This window comes from Megascapheus bottae, chromosome 7 (assembly GCF_031878675.1).
Source record: "Megascapheus bottae isolate mThoBot1 chromosome 7, mThoBot2.hap1, whole genome shotgun sequence".
In the NCBI taxonomy this organism is placed as follows: Eukaryota; Metazoa; Chordata; class Mammalia; order Rodentia; family Geomyidae; genus Megascapheus; species Megascapheus bottae.
This window is the reverse complement of record NC_143515.1, coordinates 546,739-570,039: the sequence shown is the minus strand read 5'-3', so window position 1 is coordinate 570,039 and position 23,301 is coordinate 546,739. Positions and strand designations below refer to the sequence as shown.

Genomic DNA, 23,301 nt, shown 5'->3' with positions numbered 1-23,301 from the left:
TGACAGTGGAGAACTCATGGAGATATGTTAGCCATGCCCTGAGATCAGTGAATGGATGGCTTCCTGCTTTACTGTCTTCCTTTGAACCCTGCTGAAAGGGCTGTGGCCCAGAAGGACGTTCCCCACCCAGAAATTCAGAGGACCCACAAAGGCTGCCGGAAGGAACAGACACTGGGTTATTTTTTTGAGTAACACTCTTGAGAAATCACAGAATAAAGCCCCAAACCGAACAAAATAGCCAGGGTAATCCTGGATTAAGATCACATGATTTTTAAACCTAGAGTATGTTTTCATGCCCTTTTGTCTGGCCCATGCAAACACACAAGATGTCCAGAAAGGCTATAGGTATATTCTCCATCCTGCCTACAGACAAGGACCTCGAGGAGACATTGCCTTCTCTTCATGGAGAGGTGCAGCATAGTTTTAACTCATCAAGGTATTGCCAGTTGCAGCCCCTAGCAGGGCCAGCCAGGAGAAACCAGCCCTTTCCTTTATGCCATCTCCTTTACCATGGAGAGATTTCCCGGATGAGGCCCTATGTCAGACTGCTCCCATTGGGAGAAGTACACACGCTATGAGTGGGTCAGGCCCACTTACACACAAGCCATTCAAAGGCTCAGCACAGATGAAGGTGACACATACATAGTGTGCTAGATTTGACCGTGCCCGGCTGGCCTGAGGAAGGCGCTTATCTCCTGCCTAGTTAACTTGCAGGTCCACTACTAGGTCAACATGGCCTCCATTTCCTGTTCAGTCTTTCCTTTGCTGGTGAATTTCTTTGACCTATCTATCACCCTTCCTTCTTTCCTTCCAGATCTCAGGCATCCTTGAGAGTCCTACTGGGTTTCATTAGGCCTCCAGCTGCCCCCTCTCTTCCTGGAAAGCTGTTTGACTAGAATACTTTATATCATTGCTCAGCTGCTTCTTCAGTGTCCTCACTGTGCCTGGAGACTGTGGACTTGTGATGCCCTGGGAGGGATTGTTCAGACACCAAACTTGCTGTCTTGGCTAGAGGTGTGCAAGCCCCACCAGCACTCTAAACATTCTTACTGTTTCTATTTGGTGAGGAGAGAACCCAGAGACGTCGTTGGACAGCTCCTTCACATTTCATGCTGTACTCTTCCAAGGTTGGCTCACCAAAAAAGCCAGCTGGCATTTACTCAGCCTCTTCTGATACTTCTGCAAAGATGAAAGAGAAAGTGTAGATCTTACAGGCATTTACCTAGCCTGGCGGCATTTGCTTAACCTGTCTAGTGGCAATATCCCCAAGCTGATTCTAACATCACGTTTACCTCCTGGCTTCCCTGTACCCAAAATAAATACTTTTCTCTCCTTTATTCTGTTAAATCACTGAAAATTCCCCCTCTAGATATCAGCTTAAATTGAGCCAAATACAGCAAAAGAAGAATGTCTTGAATGAAAGCCTCCTTCAAGTGGAAGAGTTGGGGAAACCTCACTAGAGTCCTAACAGACTTGTTATCCTTAGCTGGTACCTATCAGGGCTGCCTGGCTCACAGACAAGCCTCAAGGCTATGCATGGATACCACGCAGAGAGCTTTCATTCCCAGTTTATTTCAGGTTTATTCATTTGTCTCAATTGACCTTCTAGATATGTGCTACCATGATCAGAATGTTGTCAAGGGAAAATTATGCCTTTTTTTAAAAAAAAAGGTCAGGTGGGAGACACAAGAAAGGGTCATGAGCAGAGTCCTTGCTGAATAATTGGAGCTAACGGATCACTGCTCCTGTCATCTTCCATGGTTCATGCTAACCAGAGCAGACTCCTGCCTACCAAAATGAAATGCATCTGAGTTCTCCCAGTGGTCAGCAGGTGCAGGGTCATGTGCAGGGCAAGTAGGAGCCGGTCCTGGGAAAGGCAGAGCTGGCCGTGTCTAGCTAAAGCTCACTCTGGCCTCTGGTCCCTTGTTCTCTGCATTGCTGCTCCATGTTACGTCTGAAAATGGCAAGCCACTGGGAAAGCTGGGGAGGAGGAGGTGGCTGGTCACAGCAAGCTCCTTCCGTCTCACCAGTCTCTGACAGGGCTCTCAGGAAAACCCAGGTGACACCACTACCCCTGACCTGTTTTCTCCTGTACAACACAGTGCAAGTAGCCGAGAGAAATGATCTGACTGGATTTGAACTTGAACTCATTGTCACGTTGTAAGCAGAAGCAAGGCAGAGTGTCAGAGTGAACATGGCATGGCTTGCGAGTTTTTAAACGAAGCCCCCCTTCTCTCCCCTTTTTTTGTCTAGCTCAACGACTCTGCCAAGCAACTCATTGAGATGGACAAGCCGTGTCTGGCCGCCACAGCTGCATCTGGCTGTGACACTCCCTTGTCCTCTGACTCCGGTGGGGTGGCCAGCATGGCTCCAGGCCATACTCTAGGTAGCTCAGGGGCAGTCAGTGCCTTCCAGCGGCGCGTGGACAGCAAGAAGAATGCCAAGAAACGCCACTCCTTCACCGCGCTCAGTGTGACCCACAAATCCTCACAGGCTTCCAGCCACCGGCATTCCATGGAAATTAGTGCTCCAGTGCTCATCAGCTCCAGCGACCCACGTGCAGCTGCCAGGATTGGGGAGCTGGTTCATCTGTCCTGTACTGTGCCCACTCAGGTAATGTTCTGTAGCTCAGGGCTAGTGCTGTGACGGGGAGGGGTGGGTCTGTGGGGTGCCCAACAGCCTAGGTTGGGGCTTAGAGGTTTTCTCCTAACTGTAGATGTTGCGTACCCTTTGGAGCCTTTTGAATGTGTGTGTGTGTGTGTGGGGGGGGTTATCTGTAACCCCAGGACATGGCATTGGAATAGCAGCCATGTACTTAAGGGAAAGTTCTTCTTGTTTCAATGGCATTTCCTGTGTGTGACTGAGTCCTGGGAAGCTTTGATTTAGCTAAAGTATTTAGAGCTTTCCATGAGTCTCCATGAGAAAAAGGATGGAGCCAAAGTCTCAGTTACTTACATGGTTTAGTAGTTTTATTTCTAATATATTTCCACAGATGACTTCTGTTTCTGGATATGATGTTTACTCTATTTCTAATACTCTTCTAGTAGATTTAAGTAACAAAAGCAAGACTTCAATGTACTATATGAAGTGACTTCTTTTCTCTTTCTCTGTTTCTTTTTCTCCTTATGGTTTATCTCATGTTGTTACTTTATCTAACTTTGATACTTGCTCTATTGTATATAAGTTTATTTGTTTATTTGAAATAGGGAAGGGAGGGGGAAGACAAAATAATTGGGAGTGTTGGGGTGAGGGGAATTGGGAGAAAAATATAGGAAGGGATATCAATGCTCAAGAAATAATTGCATTACCTGACGAATATCACTGTAACCCCTCTATACATCACCCTGACAATAAAATACAATAATTAAAATAAAACAAAACAAATAAAGTAATTATTTAGTAAATCTGCCACAATGCAGACACCAAAGCCAGGAAGGAGAGAGAGATTCTCTCAACGACTGTCAGGGATAGCCCTGCAGCCACATACCTGGATAGTTGTCTTTCTATGCTTGAGACAGAAGAGAAGGTGATGTGGCCTTCTCTTCTCCAACCCAGTCTTATCTAGGTGGCATGTGGGGTCCCCGCTTCTGCCTGCTCTGCACCCTCTCACCTGAGCTTCCCCAGCAGCCTCACTCCCATTTCCCTCCAGGGTCACCTCTGACTGTCTTGGATATGCCTCATAGCCAGGGCACTGGCCTTTTGTCCACTGGGGAAACACGAATAAGCAATGAGCTAGAAAGGGAGCATTTTAGGACATTACCATGAATTCAGATAAATTTAAGTATCTGTTTAAAATTTAAAATAGATAAATTTAAATATCTTGTTTAAAAAATAAAATAGCTACTGGACCAGGTTTTAGTAGATAATTACTTGTGTTTGTCTTTAATCTCTTTTCTCTTGGAAGGACTATGTCCTCCCTCACTGAAATCTGGAATCCCCATCACCTGGAGGATGGGAGAAAGCAGCTGGGAAGGGAGATCTTATTCCTGATCCAATTAAAGATGGACCTAGGGCCATCATAGCAAACCTGCCCTCCTAGTCCTGTAGCTTGTGAGTATTGTTTCCAAGTCTTACCCTCCCCCAGAGCTCCCTGAGAGTTGTGAAAATGGAGCTCAGAAGGGCTATGGACATTAGCATGACCATGCTGTATTCCCAGGAGCAGAACATCTCTGGCATTTTTCCTCATGCCCCAAAACATGGATTTGGTATATATGGGCTCTGTAGCTGGTGTCTTGTCCTTCCCTTTATACTGCCCTGCACCTACCCCTTCCTTTTTTTCCTGGTGTCTCCTCTAGAGAGCCCAAGAGGCAGGAATGAAGTGAATTTGCTTTTCTCAGTTGTGCAACTACCTCATTCCATAAGAATTTGTTTGCTGTTAGTGATCCATTTCCCAGCTGTTCAACTTGAAGTGAGTCATGGCTAGGCTGTAGGCATTTTTGCGTCACTACATCAGGCTTGCAATCAAATAGCCTGTTTTCCTGTCCAAACAGAAAGAACACTGCATGTAAGTGAGCTGAGAGTGAGTCTGCGGGCCACAGGGTGCTGCTGTAGTCTGACTGTGCTCAGAGACCGATCTTCAGAATCTGCCCTTGTTTCTTACTGCCTTCTGATCCTCATTGCTTTGTTGGGCACCTATGTTTTGTCAGGAAGTCCCCACAGAGTGAAGATTGACCCTTGCTCATCAAGGTTAGCCAGATACCGGAACCACTGTGCTGCATGGATTCCCCTCACCACTCCAGAAACATCCTAGGATGGGGAGTTACAGCTCAGAATTCCATTATCAGTGCTCACTGAGCACTGTGCTGCATTCTTTAGGAAGGTCCGCACAGGCTGTCTGTCCTGGAAACTCAGCCAGCTGCAGCAGAAAAGGAGCTACTTGTTGGGCACCGTGCTGAATTCTGGCTTTCAGCCAGGCTTGGTTTCAGCAGAGGCTCATCGGTAAAATGAGCTCTGATGGGGGCCTTGTAGGACATAGTATAGTTAGAGGAAGCTGTGTGTGAAGACAGCCATGAATCAGAAAGGGCTGCCAAAATATGAGCCACTGTGGTGCCATTTAATTGGCTTGATTCTAAAATCCTGTGGTGGGAGATGAAGGAAATGCAAACCAAACCCACGAACAACAGAAAACATCAATGGTGACTGATACCTAGGCTGGGCGGGGGGGGGGGCAGAGATAAGGATGAGGGCTGTCAGCTGGCTTTCCAGTGTAACTGACCTGCTTCCCCCTCTCTTTTGTGTTTCCTTAAAATGGAAAGGAAGAGGGAGAAGGCAGGGTTTCCATACAAAGGACTAAAGCCCAGAAGTTTTCCTTTTTCTCAGACAGTAATGTGAGACTCCTGAAATTTGAAGGCTCAGGATGCAGAGCTGTTGAGCTGCTGATGCCTCTGAGTGGCCAGCCAGAGCCATGTCTGCTCTTCCAGTATGCACACCTCCTCTGTGACCTTACCTCCTCTGTCTCGTTTCTTATCCCTTCTCTCCTTCTTCAGCTGGTTGGCTCGCACGGATGGATATGTAGTGAGGTGATCCATTTAATTCTTTCCATCTGAGAGATGCAGAAGCTGAGAAAGCCAGAACCTCATGGAGTCCTTCTGAGCCTGTCAAGTTTCAGGTTGAGGGCTTGCCTCCAGAAACAAGACAGTCTGCCTCTCAGACCTACAAAGTGCCTGGCTTCCTCTTCTGAAGCCTGGGTTTCTTTATGAGTTAAGTGGAAGAACAATTGTGGCTCCTTCTTGGGACTACTATGCAGGCTCTGTTCAATTCCCTTTCTGGTTAGGTGGACTGGGCCTAGGGGTTCTGAAGGTGTTAGTGAATAAAGGGTAATAGTGTTGAGACCTTCTGCTATCTCTTTTCCACCAGGACGCTGGGCTTGCTCAGCATCCTCTGAGTCTGTCCATCCTGTCTGTCAACTGTACACTGGGTTCTGTCCCCAGAGAGAGTAATCACTTCCATTCCTCTTCTCTCAAACCTATAGCCCCTTCTTTATTCTGGCCGGACTTGTAAGTATAACACCATCGTTTTCAGTTTTCTAAGCCTAGACTCAGACTCCCAGTCTCCCTGCCGGAAGACCAATCAATCATCTTCCATTTTCTCTGAGTATGCCTGTGGCTTTGGAGAAGGAGGCTTCCGACTCAGCCCTGGGTTGTCTGTGTATGTTATAGTCCTGTGTTCCTTTTCCATAGACCAACTGTCCGGGTCCTTCACCTTTTATTACACCCTCAGAAACCAACACCTTCCTATAAACCCTTATCCCTTCTCATTCTGTCCCTTGTATTGGTTCTGCCCACCATGTAACAGATAGGCATGTGCAAAATCCCTGCTCACTCTTAGTGGCCATCTGAAATTATAAGTTCTGCTCTGTGGCTTTCTGTGGCTCCTGTCACCCTTCTACCAGCCAGATTATTTAGTCCACTATCACCATGCCTGCCCAACTTTCTGTCCTGGAATGTGACCTATTACATACAGCTCCCTGGACCTCAGGATCCTCAAAGATGAGACCAGGGTACCATTCACCTTTCAGTTCTGTATCTGACCTATAGGTAGGGCTCACACACATGAGCTTTTTTCTTATTTGAGCCATATGACCTTATGTCAGTGACTGTAAGATAAAGTGTGTTTTGCATATAAAAGTGTGGTGCTGGCAGGGAGTTTGGCCTAGTGATAGAGTGCTTGCCTAGCATGCTTGAAGACCCAGGTTCGATTCCTCGGTACCACCTACATAGAAAAGAGCCGGAAGTGGTGCTGAGGCTCAAGTGGTAGAGCTCTAGCCTTGAGAAAGTCCAAGGACAGTGCCCAGGCCCTGAGCTCAAGCTTGGGTGCCTGAAATGTTTCATAATCTTTCCTGAAAAGATGGCTCCCATCACCCCCAACTCCCCACCAACTGTGAATCAGTGTAATGACTATGCAGAGGTAAAGTAGTGAGGGAGCCAGCCAATGTCCATTCAGCCCCTGGAGGGTTTGTGCTCCCTGTTCTCTGGAGAGGCCCGTGGGCTAGAATAACAGAAGAGTACACACATGTCAATTGTCTATTGAAAAAGAAGGGATGTAAAAAGAAAGGAGAAAAAAAGAGAATCTATTGGGACAACTGCAACATTAAAACTGCAAATGTTCACTGACCAAAGTCATTAGGTCACACTGGGAACTGGCTGCTATTATGCCTTGATTAATGACAAGTATTTCCTAAGAAACACATTGTTGGTGTTTTTTGTCACTGTTTGAACCCCACAGAGTCAGCTCACTTATACCTAGATGTGATAGGCCAGTCCCTTGACATGACTGCTCGCTGCAATCAAGACATTGGTGGCCAGCTACCATGGCCCACACCCATTATCCCAGATACTAAAGAGTTTGAGACAGGGAGAATTTCAGGTTGAGGACAGCTAGGACAAAAATTTAGTGAGCCACCCCACCCCACCCTCCATCTCAACAAACAAGCTAGATATAGTAGTGCACGTCTACATGGGAGGTATAAGAGGACTGAGATCTAAGTCAGTAGCCTCGAGGCTTCTGGGTGGAGGGACATTTGTCACTTCTGTTGATATTTCATTAGCTAAGCCAATTTCATGGCCCTGCCCTACTTGGAGGAATTGGGGATGCTGAGGCTATCTGTGCCTGGAACAAAGCCAGGGTACTGGTAGCCCAGTCTCAGAGCACCATCTCCCCAAGTCTTCTGTCTTATTTGTAAGTCTTTACACTGAATGCAGAGACTGGGAAGCTTCTGAAGGTACTGCTGCCTGCAGAAGATAGCATGAAGGAGGAGCTGACACTTGTAAAACCGAGGCCTGTGTTGACCAGATGACAGTGGTACTCGCGTGTGAGTGCTGATTCTGGAGGACTGAGGCCTCATGTTGGTCAGGCCTTGACAGGTCCCATTCAGCCAGGCTCCATCCACTTCTCTGCTATAGAGAGCCCAAAAGCTTACAAATCAGCCCCAAATACCCCTTGATGAGAAAGATACCCTTTAAAATCAGTGGAAGGAGAAGTGTTTCAAATTCAGCAAGAAAATGTCAAGTGACTATGTCTTGAGTGTCTCCATCTGAGACAGAAATTAGAAGAACTCCACCCAGTAACTCCTGGGCATATTTAAAATGCATTACCACCTGCCAGTTGTCTGCAGGTGCAGTTCCATTGTTGTCTAGGTCTTATCTCTGACACAGGATGGATGTCCTACTCCATGCAGGCAGTTCTGGGCAAGAGCTGAAGATTCTGACAGGTTTGGTTGCCCTAGGCCTGGCATTTCAAGGCTGCTTCACCGTCAGCTGCTTATCAGCTTTACAGCCTCCCGGGTCTACCACTGGAATGAGCTGGCTGCATGGCTGAGTGCTGGAGCTTTATTTTTAGTATTTTTAGAAAGTTATGAATTTAATTATGTGCCTATACAAGCAAGAAGAAACAAAAAGTATGGAGTGAGCCAGAGGGTGAATACAAGCAATGTAGATGTAGATCTGGCCCAAGAACTTCTTTTTGCAAACCTTTAAGTAATGGTGCTTCTCTGACTTAACTGGCTATGATTGAAGATGAGGACAAAGTTCAAGGTGGCTGTCTGTGTCTTGGTGTCCTGGTTTGGTCAAATACTAAGCTTCTAATCCATAGAAGAAAATATTAGTATTTCCTCGGCTGCTCTAAGCCAAGAACCATACTGGCAGTTTTCTGCCTATTCTGTGGGGCTGTTCCCTGACATATAAAGAGGAGACATGTCAGGGGTGTCTTTGGTGTCCCCTTTACAGGAGTGAGCAATTCAGGACTCAGAGTGGGCATACACATTAGGATGCCAAGCAGGCTGCTGGCTACCTCAGTCCTTTGGTGATTCCCATTTGAAATCTCCCATCTTGTGGTGGATACAAAGAGATGCTCCTCATGAATCCCAGTCTCTAGGGACACAGGATTCCCTTAGGCAGAAGCAGGGGCCAAGACACATGAAGTCACTTTGTTGGTCCCTGACCTAGACGATCCTGTCAGGAGCTCAGCTATTTGAGTAGGCAATATCTTCTCTAAACAAATGTAGAGTGCCTGGAAGGAAGAGATAGCCAGTGGGCAGCAGGGCAAGAATTGGCCTCCATCATAAGTGGTAAGCAAACAGTGGAAGTTAAGAGGGCAAAAGGCCCAGACAGCTTCCAGACAGACCTCTTGTTCAGTCAGGTTCCTGGGCCTTTGCCTTCCCCTGGGCTTACAACTGCATAAATGTTTTCCTTTTTTTTTTTAACAAAACTAGACAGAAGAATCAGTCCACAATGTTTTGTTCTAGGTTTCTTTGGGAAGCAAGCTCACAGTGGTCTGGTGTATCTTGTACAAGCTATACTCTGTGCACTGGGGTGGTGGTGAGAGATAAATAAATAATATTATTTTATTACCCCTTGGGTAGTGTGCTCTGGACTCACCTTAAAAATTAAAATGAGGAAGCTGGACACCAGTGGCTCACGCTGGTAATCCTGGTTACTTGGGAGGTAACAATCTGAGAATTGTGGTTCAGAGCTAACCTAGACAGGGAAGTTTGTGAGATTCTTATCTCCAATTCACCACCAAAAACCCAGAAGTAGAGAAGAATTAGAGATATGGTTCAAGTGGTAGAGCACTAGTTGTATGTAAAAAAACTAAGGACAGTGCCTAGGCACTAAATTCAGTCTTAATACACACACACACACACACACACACACACACACACACACACACACACACGAGAAGGTAGTTCTAATGAGAAGGTGTTTCTTTTCAGTCTTCATCTACACCACAGTATCACAGAAAGCAGGTGGGAACCCCATGCTTGCCTGTCATCCACAACCCCCCTTTTCCCTCTTATTAATACAAACAGGAAAATAATATGCTTGTAAACTGCCATAGGGAGCCTCTAGTGTTAGTAGTAACCTGATATTTAAAATTGAGGAAGTCTTGTTTATAACTTCAAGGCTAATGGCAACTTCCAACTGGAGCAGCCTGGGATTTCACAAGCAGGTCACTGTCACTAGTGATGGCTCCGTTTCTGTTGACCAGCAGCTCCATCATCCGTACAAGTCTCATTCCTAGCAAGCGCAAGGAACTGTGGGAGGCAGTGACTTGCCTGGCTTCAAGCATTTCATGGGCTAGGTGAGTTCTGACTCCTGACCCACCAGAGGCTCTTTGGCGCAGGAAGATCCCTGTGTCATGAGTGGGCTCCTTGACACACTTCCCTTTATTGCTGGCACTGTAGCAGTTTCTATCTAATGAGAGCACCCTTGCTGATCCTACGCGTTCCAGGTTCATTTGAGATGCTCGTAGGAAGAATATTTAAATATTAGTCTTCAAGAGATTGCATATTCACTCTCAGAGTGAAGTCACTAGAAAGCTGATATGGCTGGCCAGTGCTCCAGGATGTATGCTTGCCTTCCTGGGAAGAATCCTGATATATATTCCCTATGGGGTCATTAAAAAGAATATGATGGCAGTGACTTATACTTATAACCCTAGCTACTCAGGAGGCTCAGGTCTGAGGTTCATGTTCAAAAACAGGAAAGTTTGTGAGTTTTTTATTTAACCACCAAAAAGCTAGAAAGTACACAGGTAATAGAGTGCTAGCTTTTAGCAGAAAAACTCAAAAACAGAACTTATGCCCTGAATTCAAGCCCAAGACAGACATACAAAACAAAGCAGAGGAAAACACAATATAGACAATATAGATCTACTTTATTATAATCAAAAGTCCTTTGGAGGCCTGGAGTTTGGCCTAGTGGTAGAGTGCTTGCCTAGCATTCACGAAGACCCAGATTCAATTGCTCGGTACCACATACATAGAAAAAAGTCAGAAATGGTGCTTAGACTCAAGTGGTAGAGCTCTAGCCTTGAGAAAGTCGAAGGACAGTGCTCAGGCCCTGAGCTCAAGCCCAGGTCTGGCAAAAAAAAAAGCCTTTTATGAAGGGGTCAGGAACACAGCTCTGTGATAAACAGGCCTGAAGTCAAAGCAATGAATTCTAGCAGGTGATCTTGGAAACAACATAGGACATACCACTGTCCCAGGACTGTGTTCCCTACTTGCTTTTATTATAACAAAATAAGCTTTCTCTTATTTTTTAAATCATTGTTGGACTCACATCCACCAAGTCTTCACTAACCTCTAACGGTACGGAAGCATGTAAATTCAATGGGGCATATTGTATATGTGTTTGTTTATTTGAAATAGGAAAGGAAAGGGGGAAAAGCAAGATGATGAGAAGGGCCATCAATGTGTAAGAAGTAATGCACCTACTATCTGGTGAATATAACTGTAACCCCTTTATACATTACAATAATGTTAAGAAAAAAAAAAGCTTAAATAGCCATGCACCAGTGGCTTCCTTCTGTAATCTAGCTACTCTGGAGTCTGAGATAGAAGGATTACAGTTCAGCACAAGCCAGAGCAGGAAAGTCTGTGAGATTCTCATCTCCAAATAACCAGGAAAAAAATGAGATGTAGAGATGTGGCTCAATACAGCAACAACGCCCAGGCCCTGAGTTCAGGCCCCATGACTAGCACAAAAAATAAAAAAATAAAAATTAGCCAACAAGTTAAAAAGACAGCCTACAGAATGGAAGAAGATTTTTGCCAGTTCTACATCAGTGGCCTAATATCCAGAATATACAGAGAACTTAAATCCAGTTAACACATTTATATACACTTTCATATCGCCCAACATATTTACTTATGAATTTGTAAGCTAAATCTAGCTTCCACATATAAGAGAAAACATGAATAACATAAATCTTTTGTTTCTCAGGGCCTGACTTAACCTATTTTTTCTGTCTTCCCATTTCTTTACAAACAGTACAATATTTTTTCTTTCTAATGGATGAGTAAAATTCTATGGTGTATATATACCACATTTTCTTGATCCATTCATCCACTGAAGGGCATCTGGGCTAATTCCAATCCTTGGCTATAGTGAATAATGCTGCAGTAATCATGGTTGTATTGGTGGCTTTACTGTATCTTGGTTTGTAATTTTTTTCATTAATTTTTTATTATCAAGGTAATGTATAGAAGGTTTACAGTTACATTCATCAGGTAGTTGGTACATTATTTCTCACACATTGATACCCCTTCTTAAGATTTTGTCTCCATTACCCTCCCCCCACCCCCCATCATCTTGTTTTTTCCCTTCCCTTTCCTTTTTCAAACAAACAAATAAATGTATATACAATACACCAGATAACAAAGTATCAGATACAGTAACAATATGAGATTAGCCAAAGGGCAACAAAGAAAAGAAATAACATAATACATTAAGAACAACAATCACTCAAGCTAAAACTCTTGTTTACATATCCTAGACTGGTTTGTAATTTTTTAGTTAATTTCCCAGGAGTAGACTTGCTGAATCATAGGGTAAGTCTATATTTAATTTTTTTGAGGAACTACTATACTGCTTCCCAGAGTGGTTGAACAAGTTTACACTCTCTCTAACAACATATTTGATAGTCTGGAAGAAAGAAAGATAATCTCTTTAACAATGGTACTGGAAAAACTGGGTAGCTAGATGTTTATATATCACCTTGCGCCAGCATCAATTCAAAATGGGTTAAAGATCTGAAACCATGAAATTATTATAAGGAAGAGTAGAGAAACATTGGGGCACTTGGACATTGCTAGAACTTTGTGAATAAAGATGCAAAAACAAACCCCAGCAAATCATAGAAAGACTTGATAAATGGGACTACATCAAACTAAAATGTTTCCTCGTGGCAAAGGACATAGCCTATATAACGTGTTCAACCATTCTGGAAGGAATTTTTTGAGGTTTGTCAAAAAACTAAACGTGGACAATCCAGCAATTCCATTGCTGGGCATTTAACCAAAATATTACAAGCCAAGATACAGTAAAAATCACCAGCATAACCTTGTTTATTGCAGCATTGTTACCATGGCCAAGGTATGAAATCAGCCCAGCTACAATATATATATTATATATATATAATATATATAACTCATCCATTATAAAGATATTGTACCATTCATAAAGAAATAAACACCTGGAGAAAATTACATTAAGTGAAGTAAAATGTGGCTCAGACAGACAAAAGATGTATGTTTTCCCTTATATATGGAAGCTAGATTTAGCTTAAAACTTAAAAGTTAAAGCAAGTGCTATGCAAGTATATACAAATGTATTAACCAAATATGATAGACCCAAAGGAGAGATCTGAGCGTCTTTTTATTTTTTGTTATTTGCCAGTACTATGGCTGAACTCAGGCCTGGGCACTGTCCTTGGGCTTTCTCAAGGCTACCACTCTCCACTTGAGCCACATCACCATTTCTGGCTTTTTCTGTGTATGTAATACCAAGAAATCAAAAGGGCTTTGTGCAAGCTAGGCAAGCACTCTACCACTAGGCTACACTCCTGGCCCCAGCTCTGCAGTTCTTTAAAAAGGCAAAGTCAAAATTCAGTGAAACCAACACCAAGAAGCGGCTACTGGAAAGCAGTCAGGGTGAGGGTCAGTGGGAAAGGGGTAAACCAATAAGGAGGAGAAGAGAGGGAGAATACAGTCAATCCAAAGATACTCTACAAAATTAAGAAGAGTGCGGGAAGGGATGGCTAGGGATGGGCTGACATTAATTGAAATATATTGTATTCATAAACTGCTTTGTGTAATGGCAGTGCCTTCATACAACTACTTTTTTTTAAAGGAAGAACTCATTTGTAACAATTAGTACACATCTAGGACTCTCCTAGTAGAGAATTACAATAGCTCAAAAGCTATGTGCATACATATGGTCATATAGGATGAGACTATGAAAGGAACTCTAGGATATGGAAATAAGAGGATTATTCTTGTGATTGTTCTCAATATACTACGTGCAGTTAATTCTTTTCTCTTTTTTTCCCCTTATGGTTATTCTCATGTGCTTACTGTATCAGACTTTGTAACCTGGGGCATTGTATATATGTTTATTTGAACTAGGAAAGGGAAGGGGGGAAAACAAGATGATTGGAAGGGGGTGGGAGGAGGAAACCAGGAAGTGAGAATGAGAAGTTCAAGAAGTAATGCATTCATTTCCTGATGAATGTAACTGTAACTCCTCTGCACATTACCCCAACAATAAAATTTTTAAAAAGATAAAAAATTAAAAGGAAGAAAATTATCTTAAAAATGATAATAATTAAAACAAAAACAAAAACACTTAAATCAGAGAGGCCACATGCTGTTAGCAGGGAGCCAGATTTGAGAAGGGGGTTCAGGAAGCCCCCTGTAGCACTGTGAGATCTGAACGACAAGGGCATGCCTTGAAGGTTTCACATTAGTTACTAACCCTCTTACTTCTCTACTTAAGAGACACTCATGGCAAACAGCTCAGAAGACTGAATTGTTCGACAGATCAGAGGGCATGATTCTGTATACAGTAGGCTTAAATGAATGATGGTATCTTGGAATCCCATGCAGTTCTCTGTGCTTAGAGGTTTTGAAGGAGTTCTCTAAGGAAAGACACCTCTGGTCCTACAATTCCTGCCAGAGGTTAACAGTGGCAGCTTTCTTGGTAGCCTTTGCCGCTCCTGCCATCTCAGCAGTCATTCTCTGTGCAGAAAGATGGAAGCTCCCCAGCAGGCCCCAGCACTCATCCCTGCCCCTGACAATGTTGCTCCTGCCTGCCATTGCGGCTCTTGAAGATGCAGATGATTCAGAGGAGACAGGACTCTGTGTGCATCCGGAAGCCACTACCAGCCTACCATCATTCTGTCATCCTGTTAGTGGCAATCCCTGAAGGCAGAGTCCACCATGGTGTGTCTGCCACCTTCCAGAGGTCCACAGCACTGCCCACTACACAGCAGGGCCAGGCTGACCTAAGGCAAGATTAGCATCAGCTTGGGAGAGCACCTGACACAGCATGACCTGTTTCTACACTTATGTTTCAGTTTTAAGCAGTGGATGGCCATAAAATCTCACCTTTTAGCTTTGTAAAAAAAAAAAAAATGTATCAGTACTGAGGCTTGTACCCAGGGTCTAGGCACTTTGCTTTAGTTTTTTTTTTTTTAATACTCCATGTTGGCACTTATTAACTTGAGCCACAGCTCCGCCTCCCGTTTTTTCAGTGGTTAATTAGAAATACGAGGCTCAGGGGCTTTTCACCCTGGGCTGGCTTTGACCTGGGATCTCTACTTCATGGGTAGCTAGGGTTAGAGGTGTGAGTCGCAGGTGCCCAGATAGCTTTGTGACTTCTAATGTATCCAGTTCCAGCTGATATCCATGTTTCCCACAAAGCTATCTCTTGAGCTGCATCCCTCTCTTAAGCTGTCTTCAGAAACACTTGGTGACTGGCTAGCAAGTACCGTATCCCATAACTGGGATAACTCCTATAACTCCTACCACTGAGTGCCTTGGTGCCCTGATTAGTCTCCTCCTGAGGCTGCTCATACCATTCCTGTGGGATATTTAACCTTCTGAGAAATTGTGAGCATTCTGTTCACAGAAAAAGCAAGGTGCTGAGCCTTAATGCCGCCACTGCATATGACACATGCTGACAGAGTCCACTGTGCCTTTCTGCCCAGTAGATGGAAAGTCATCATTCCTGTCTGTCCTGTGCCAAACACCTTATTCTTCCTGTTGAATTTTGGCTTGAATGGTCCAAGGCTATTGGAGACATTGGGAGGTAGCTGTCACCAGCCAGGGCAGACTCCACGTGGTTCTGTACACTCCCAGCTTTGCATTAGCTGGTGCTTTGTGTACAGGTGATAGAATTGGCTGCTTGGTTGTCTGGAGAGAGTTTCATTGCACAAGCTGTGACTTAGAGCGAATTTACACACACACATACACACACACACACACACACACACACACACACACACACACACACACACACTGCCTCTGTGTCTGTTGCCAATAACCTTTATGAACTGCTGCAAACAGAGATGCCTAATGGACCACAGGCATTCTAGCCCCCTGCTGAGACTGCTGGGTCACCTCTGTTCCCACCTCTCAGCACCCCTAAAGATGGCACATGTGAAATCAGGGAGGCAAGAAGTAGCCACCAACCACAGCTTGCTTTCAAAGCAGACTTCAAATAATTTAATCCTACAATTACAAAATATTACAAAAAGATTTTACTTAATATGCAAATGATGTAAACTTTGAATATTAATATTAAAGAATGATAAAATTGTCAAGGCACCAATGGCTCATGCTTATAATCCTACCTACTCAGGAAGTTGAGGATCTGAGGATCATGGCTCAAAGCCATCCTGGACAGGAAAGTCTATGAGTCTTTTATCTCTAATTAATCACCAAAAATCTGAAGTGGGTCAAGTGGTAGAGCCCTAGACTTGAGCATAAAAACTCAGGGACAGCACCCAGGCCCTGAGTTTCAAGCCCTAGGACAAGCACAAGTGAAAATGAAGATGAAGATGAAGACAAAGACAATGAAGAAAATTATGCATGATATGTTAATCTCCAGACTCTGCCATGAATATCTTGTTGTTCACAGGAATAAGCTAATCCTCTGTAACAGTCACTGACATTCCTTTCCATTTCATCTATCCCACCCCACCCATGCCAGCAGCACAGATTGGAGCACAGCATGGCTGCAAGTGTTTAAGTTGTCATCACCCATGCAACCTCTACTATGTAACATCTTGGCTGCTCCATTCAGGTTTTTTACACTATAGTGACTATCTCTCTCTGTTTCCTCTTCCTTCTTCCTTCCTTTCCTCTCCCTCTCTGTTTCTCTCCTTTTCCTCCTTCTTCCTCCTCTTCCTCCTCCACCTCCTCTTCTTCTCCCCCCCCCCCCACACACACACCTCTCTCCTCTGTCTTTGCATTGGGAAACAAGATACTGGAGTATAAGCCACAGTGGCCATCCTACAAGAACCATCACTTTCCCCAAGAAGCCCCTTGTCCATGTCAGCACCCCCAAATCTGATGGCTTCTTCTTGTCTTCCATAGCATGTAGCATAACCAGTGGCAAATTTCCCTTTGAAATGTTCTCTCCACTGAACTCTAGGACCTTCTGTTTCTCCAGAGGCCTCTGAGCCATCTGAGCCTCTACTGAGTCCCTGTGTCATTACATAGCATAGTCTGGGGCTCAGGGAGCCTTCCTCCTCCCTCCTCCCTACTCCCTCCTCCCCTTCCCTACTCCCTCCTCCCCTTCCCTACTCCCTCCTCCCTCTTCCCTACTCCCTCCTCACCTGTCCCAGCAAACCGCATCCACCCACCCTGGTTTGAGAGGCCTCCAGTCGCATTCTCTGTTCTTCAAGTTCTCTGGTCTTCACTCCTTGATTTTCAGTGCCTTGGGAACCAGGAAATCAATAAATCATATATCTTGTCTGATCTTTTAGGGGGAGGTAAACCTAGCTCCTCTTATTCATGGCTGGAATCATAAAAATGAGAAGGCACGTTCAGTGAGCTTGTCTAGATCACACACATGCACACAAGGGATTGCTAGCCTCAGAGCCAAGGACTCTCCATGAGCTGCCTGGCTGCATGGCATTGCTGTGTGTTTAATGCTCATATCTGTCTGTCCAGTTCATCCTTTCTATTTTCTTGGTTAATAACCCCAGCCACACCACACTTCAGTGCTCAAATGTCTCCAGTCATGACATGTTTATTATGTCCAGTGCCAAATTCCTTCCCTTCCTAGACGGAAGAGTACCATCTCTTCTACCTTGCCAGATTATAAGGCAGGAACACTGATCATTCCCTCCTCTTGCTCTTCAGGCTTTGAATACACTAGATCAGATCTGTAGTTACAGCTGGCTTTCTTTTCCCACCAGTGTGTCTTTGCTTTCCTTTTCTGTGTCCTAAAAAAAAACCACTGGTCATTGGATTTCAGGCCCATTCTACTCAAAGTAAATCTCTTCTCAGAATCTTTATCTTATATAAGATCTGCCTTGTCCTATCAAATCAAGTCACATTCTCAGGTGTTAAGAGTTGGACTTGGATTTCTCTCTTGAAAAGGACACACATCGGATAATGGTGCCTCCTAATATCTCTAAACATGAGGGATAGGACAGGTTTCACAGGTTTCAGAGAGCAGGAAGAACAAACACTGTGGTAAGAAAGATAATGCTAACCAAGAGCAGTGGCTCACACCTGTAATCCTAGCTCTCAGGAGGCTGAGATCTGAGGATCATGGTTCAAAGCCAGCCCAGGCACTAAAGTCGGTGAGGCTCTTATCTCCAATTAATCACCAGAAAACTGAAAGTGGTGCTGTGGCTCAAGTGGTAGGGTGGTAGCCTTAAGCTGAAGAGCTCAGGGACAGCGCCCAGGCCCAGAGTTCAAGTCCCACAGGAGGAGGGGTGGTGGGAGAATAAAGCTGGCCCTCATGGGCTGTCTAAGAATTCCTCATTCAGGAATTTCCTTGGCAAGTCCATTAAGCCCTCATATGCTCCCTTCCACCCTTTGTCTCAGAACACTTAACATACCTCTGAATGAAGGCACCACCTCAAAGCAAAACCTTCCTGAAGTCCTAAGTCCTTGAAGCCATGAAGAGCCCAGCGGGACCTTGGTGGGAGGTGTTGTGCTCTGTAAACCCTGATTACCTTGCAGCCCTTCACTGTTCACTGATTGTCACTGCCTAAGAAATGCCTCGGAATACTGTGTTTAAGTAAGCTCATGTTTTAAAATGCAAAGACAAAGTCTATATCTTATCATCAGACACTAAGAATAACTTAGTTGCTAAGAATAAAAGTCAGGCCTCCCTACATGGCTTTTTTTTTCATGTTGAGCATATATACTACTCCAAAGAGATCATCTCTCTTTCCTTTAGCCAATAAGTAGGGCTTGAACTCAGGGCCTGACTATCCTTTAGTTTTATCACTCAAGGCTGGCACCCCACCATATGAGCCACAGCTCTACTTCTGACTTTTTTAGTGGCTTATTGGAGATAAGTATAGCTAGGTGAGAGCCACCAGGGTCCAGCTGAACAGATTCCTGGAGCCATCAGGGACAGGAGTCCTGGGTTTTCAAGCTCCCTCCAGATTGAAACAACATATGAACGTCCAAGGCAGCCCTGAGGCTGTGGGAAGGTAGAGGGACAGAGGGCTGAGGGACAGACAGGCTGCTGGTGTCAGCCTAACCCCGTGTTTCTCCTTTCTAGGGACAGAACCAACGTGTCCTTACTCTCATCTCTTCTTATTTGTTTCCAGGACTCCTCCTCAACTGGACTCATTCCCACAGTCATTCCTCGAACTACTGCTGTGGCTGGAGACCAGGTCACATCTCCCAAAGTCCAGCTGCCCCTCAACGTGTAAGCTGCCCCTTGTGTGGTCAGAATCCCATATCTCCTGTGCCATCTGCATGTCAGCACTTGCATGTGTGGTTGTTGTTGTATTTTTTTTTAGTTGACTACTGTCTGGTCAGTGTAGCTAACGTGCATCTGATGATGCTATCCAAAAATTAGTAGAACCAACAGAAGCCTAGCAAGGTCTTTTAGCATCATCATCTCTCAAATGGTTATGGGAAGTGAGGGCAGTTCAAAACTCTTCAACAATGCAGGTACTGGTCCATCAGAAAAGGAGCCGTTGTAGCATGAACTCTGGACTGCCACAGAGGCCCTTGAAGTCTGGGCTTCTTCAAGAAAGGGGCGAAGTGGCTAAGCAATGAGCAGCTTTGTCATAGGGATAGCAACTTGGTTGCTGGTGGCTCAGAACTAGTGAGTATTCACCCATCCTAAGCACTCTCCCAGGGCAGTCCAGCTGCATAACAGCCCCAAATATAACCACATGAATCACTGCTAGGAAGTGAACACTTATCTTGTTTAGGAAAGCTGCTCTGCTAAATTACAGCTCTTAAGAAACGTGCAGTTTAAAAATTTCCCATTTCAATAGCCTTCTGAAGAACGAGTTGGCCTTCTCTTCCATTTGGCTGATGAGTTCAGTTTCTTGAAGGGATGCTTTAAGGTGGAGAGGATACGTTTGGCAAACACAGGATAAGAAAGTTTCATCCTCTAGGGCAGGTCAGAGGAACACCCAGATCCTAAGCACTTGTTGAGCCTGTATTTTTTAAGCAGAAAACAAAACAAAATTTGTGTTTGGAAAAAAAAAACTCACTAAGTTCAAAAGGCTTCCTAGAAGCAGCTCAGCTTCTCACCTAGCTCTTCAGACAAGTTAAAAGAGTTACCACTTCTTTCAGATAGGAAAATTCTGCATACCTCCTTTAACTTGGCCACCCTATTGTGGTTAATCAGCTTAATCAAAGAAATTAGAAAGTTATCTGGGTTTTTTGTTATTGCTGTTGTTGTTGTTGTTGTTGTTGTTGCCAGTCCTGGCCTTGAGCTGAGGGCCTGAGCACTGTCCTTGGACTTTTCTCAAGGCTAGAGCTCTACCACTTGAGCCTCAGCACCACTTCCAGCTTTTTTCTATGCATTTGGTACCAAGGAATTGAACCCAGGTCTTTGTGAATGCTGAGCAAGCACTCTACCACTAGGCCAAACTCCCAGCCCCGAAAGTTATCTGGTTTTTAACAAGCTTTCAGAGGAGAACATAGATTAAGGAGTTAATATGGTAAGGGCTAACAGTGTTCAAGAAGTACTCACTACCTTATGAATGTAACTGTAACCCCTCTATACATCGCTCTGACAATAAAATAAAATTTAAAAGCATAGATAAAAAAGAAAAAAATTACATTCTTAATATCTTTAGGTGAAAATTCAAATGCCAGATAGATGGTATAGTCACCACTGACGGCCACTCTTAGATTCAACCCAGGGATGGAATACATTTGAGAAAAATGCTAGGAATTTCCTAAAGATAAACTTAAATGTGCCATACACCTAGCGCTAGGCCTAATGCACACTTGTGAAGTGATACGCAGACATTGCGTCAGGGATGAGCCGTTGTCTAGCGATGACGTAAGTATACACGAGGAGATACGCTTGTGTGCAGTTACTGTGTCATTCAAACAAGAGACTGCCATCGGTGAACTCTGGTATTTTAGGAGTTTGGGGGCCACTCTCCCCCAATATCTAGTAACAGCAATCCTGTCCTAGATCTGAGTTGATCTTACTCCTGGACTGCTTCTGGATAGGCTGTTTCATCTTTTAAAACAAAAACAAAACTGGATAGAGAACACCATCCTCAAGGGAGGAGACTTTACCCTCATAAGAATGTCCTTGAGGGGGCCGGGAGTTTGGCCTAGTGGTTAAAGTGCCTGCCTAGCATGCATGAAGACCCGGGTTCGATTCCTCGGTACCACATACATAGAAAAAAGCCAGAAGTGGTGCTGAGGCTCAAGTGGTAGAGCTCTAGCCTTGAGAAAGTCCAAGGACAGTGCTCAGGCCCTGAGCTCAAGCCCAGGACTGGCAAAAAAAAAAAAAAAAAAAGAATGTCCTTGAGGGGCCGGGAGTTTGGCCTAGTGGTAGAGTGCTTGCCTAGCTTGCACGAAGACCCAGGTTTGATTCCTCGGTACCACATACATAGAAAAAATCCGGAAATGGTGCTGAGGCCCAAGTGGTAGAGCTCTAGCCTTGAGAAAATCCAAGGACAGTGCTCAGGCCCTGAGCTCAAGCCCAGGACTGGAAAAAAACAAAACAAAAAGAATGTTCTTGATACAGTTCCCCAAATGTGAGGCAAGGTACAGACCAGGGTAATAAGATTATTTGGGGGGTCCTACAACTACCTGAATGTCCACACACAGGCTCTGAACACGTCTTGTCCCCTCCCTGGGTGTGAAGGGCCTCTGCTTTTACTAGTCAGGTCAGCCACCAGAGAAAGCTGCTCAAACACCCAAGAATTCTCTGAATACAAACGTAGACACACAAACAAACATATGCTAAAGGACTTGACTTAGGGAACAAGTGAACCTCTTCCTCCCCAAACTTTCCTGCTATGGGGACAAGATCTCTGGAACCCTCAACACCCCCCTCTTCCCCTCCCTGCTTCATTCTCATTCCCATGGTATGGTGTGTTCTCTCTCGCTCTCCTGCTCTCTCTCTCTGTCTGTCTCTCTGTCTCTGTCTCTCTGTCTCTGTCTCTGTCTCTCTGTCTCTGTCTGTCTCTGTCTCTGTCTCTCTGTCTCTCTCTCTGTGTGTCTCTGTCTCTGTCTCTGTCTCTGTCTCTCTCTCTCTCTCTCTCTCTCTCTCTCTCTCTCTTTCTGTCTCTCTCGCTAGTCCAGGGCTTAGACTCAGGGCCTGATCACTGTCCTTGGGCTTTCTCAAGACTAGAGCTGTGCGACTTGAGTCACAGCACCATCTCTGGCTTTTTCTGTGTATGTAGTATCGAGGAATTGAACCAAACTCCTGGCCCCAGCTGTTTCTTTAGAACTTGAGATTCTAATCATGATTCATCTGTGTGGCAGGGAGGGAGACTTACATATTATGTGATGGTATCTTTCTTATTGACTATGATTTAGGTGGCGTGAGCAGGTGGTACAGTGGTTGGTCTGAACCACAGATAGCTCATTATGGGCACAATGAGTTTAGTGTGCACGTTCTGTGGCTGTCTACTGGCAGCAGACATGCACCTAGAAACACACAAAGCAGCAGTATGCACTTACTGTGTACATTCCATAGCTATATCCCACAGCAGCAGGCACATGCCTGGAAATGAGACCTACTGCAGCACTACACAAGGTCTACTTTGAAAACATGACCATTAAAAAAGTCACATTTAGGGCTGAGAGTATAGCTTAGTGGTAGAGTGTTTGCCTAGCATGCATGAAGCCCTAGGTTCAATTCCCTGATGCCACATACACAGAAGTGGTGCTGTGGCTCAAGTGGCAAAGTGCTAGCCGTGAGCAAAAGAAGCTCACTTTCAACAGTGCTCAGGACCTGAGTTCAAGCTCCAGGATAACAAAAATAAATAAATAAATAAATAAAATTACATTTATATGTGATTCCTAGGGAATAATAAGATTGACCTCCTCAGTTTGTCATGAAGTGAAGTAGCTTGTCCATTCACTGATCCTCGGGTTCCCAGAGCCTAGTATTTGCGCAAATACGGTGGCAGTAGCCTGGTACAAAAGCATGCTTGCTTCTTAGCTAACTTTTCTTCCCAAAACAGTATCTGGGAATCATGCTTAAAACAGAACTTCAGCATAAGATAAACTGTCTTTACAAGGCCAATTCAGCAGCTACAGCAGGCCGTCTTCCAGTGATGCTGTGGGAGGGTCAGTCAAGGACAGTGTAGAGTAATGGAACCACTCCGGAGTCCTCAGTCACAATCTCCATGTGCCTTGAAACTTGAGCCCTGGCAATGACAAAGCCTGGCATCGTTTTTGTTGGTGGCAGACAGTTGCCCTTTACTCTTCTTCTTCTAGTGTACATTGAAGGTTTTCACGGCATATGGGAGGGAACCAAGCTTCTATCTCAGTGCGTAAAGTTACTGCTCCACTGAAGAGACAAAGCACTGCCCCAGACTACCCCTGTGAACTCC

At 44.6% G+C, this 23,301-nt stretch overlaps 1 protein-coding gene across 1 annotated transcript in view; it reads left to right on the top strand.

Moving 5' to 3' along the window:
* Sh3rf3 (SH3 domain containing ring finger 3) overlaps window positions 1–23,301 on the top strand; it is a 158,040-nt gene that overhangs the window by 83,405 nt on the left and 51,334 nt on the right. Inside the window, exons 5-6 of the mRNA XM_090336260.1 lie at window positions 2,254–2,613; window positions 19,078–19,178. Of these exons, the coding sequence (XP_090192386.1) occupies window positions 2,254–2,613; window positions 19,078–19,178 (461 nt within the window). The remainder of the gene's footprint in view (window positions 1–2,253; window positions 2,614–19,077; window positions 19,179–23,301) is intronic.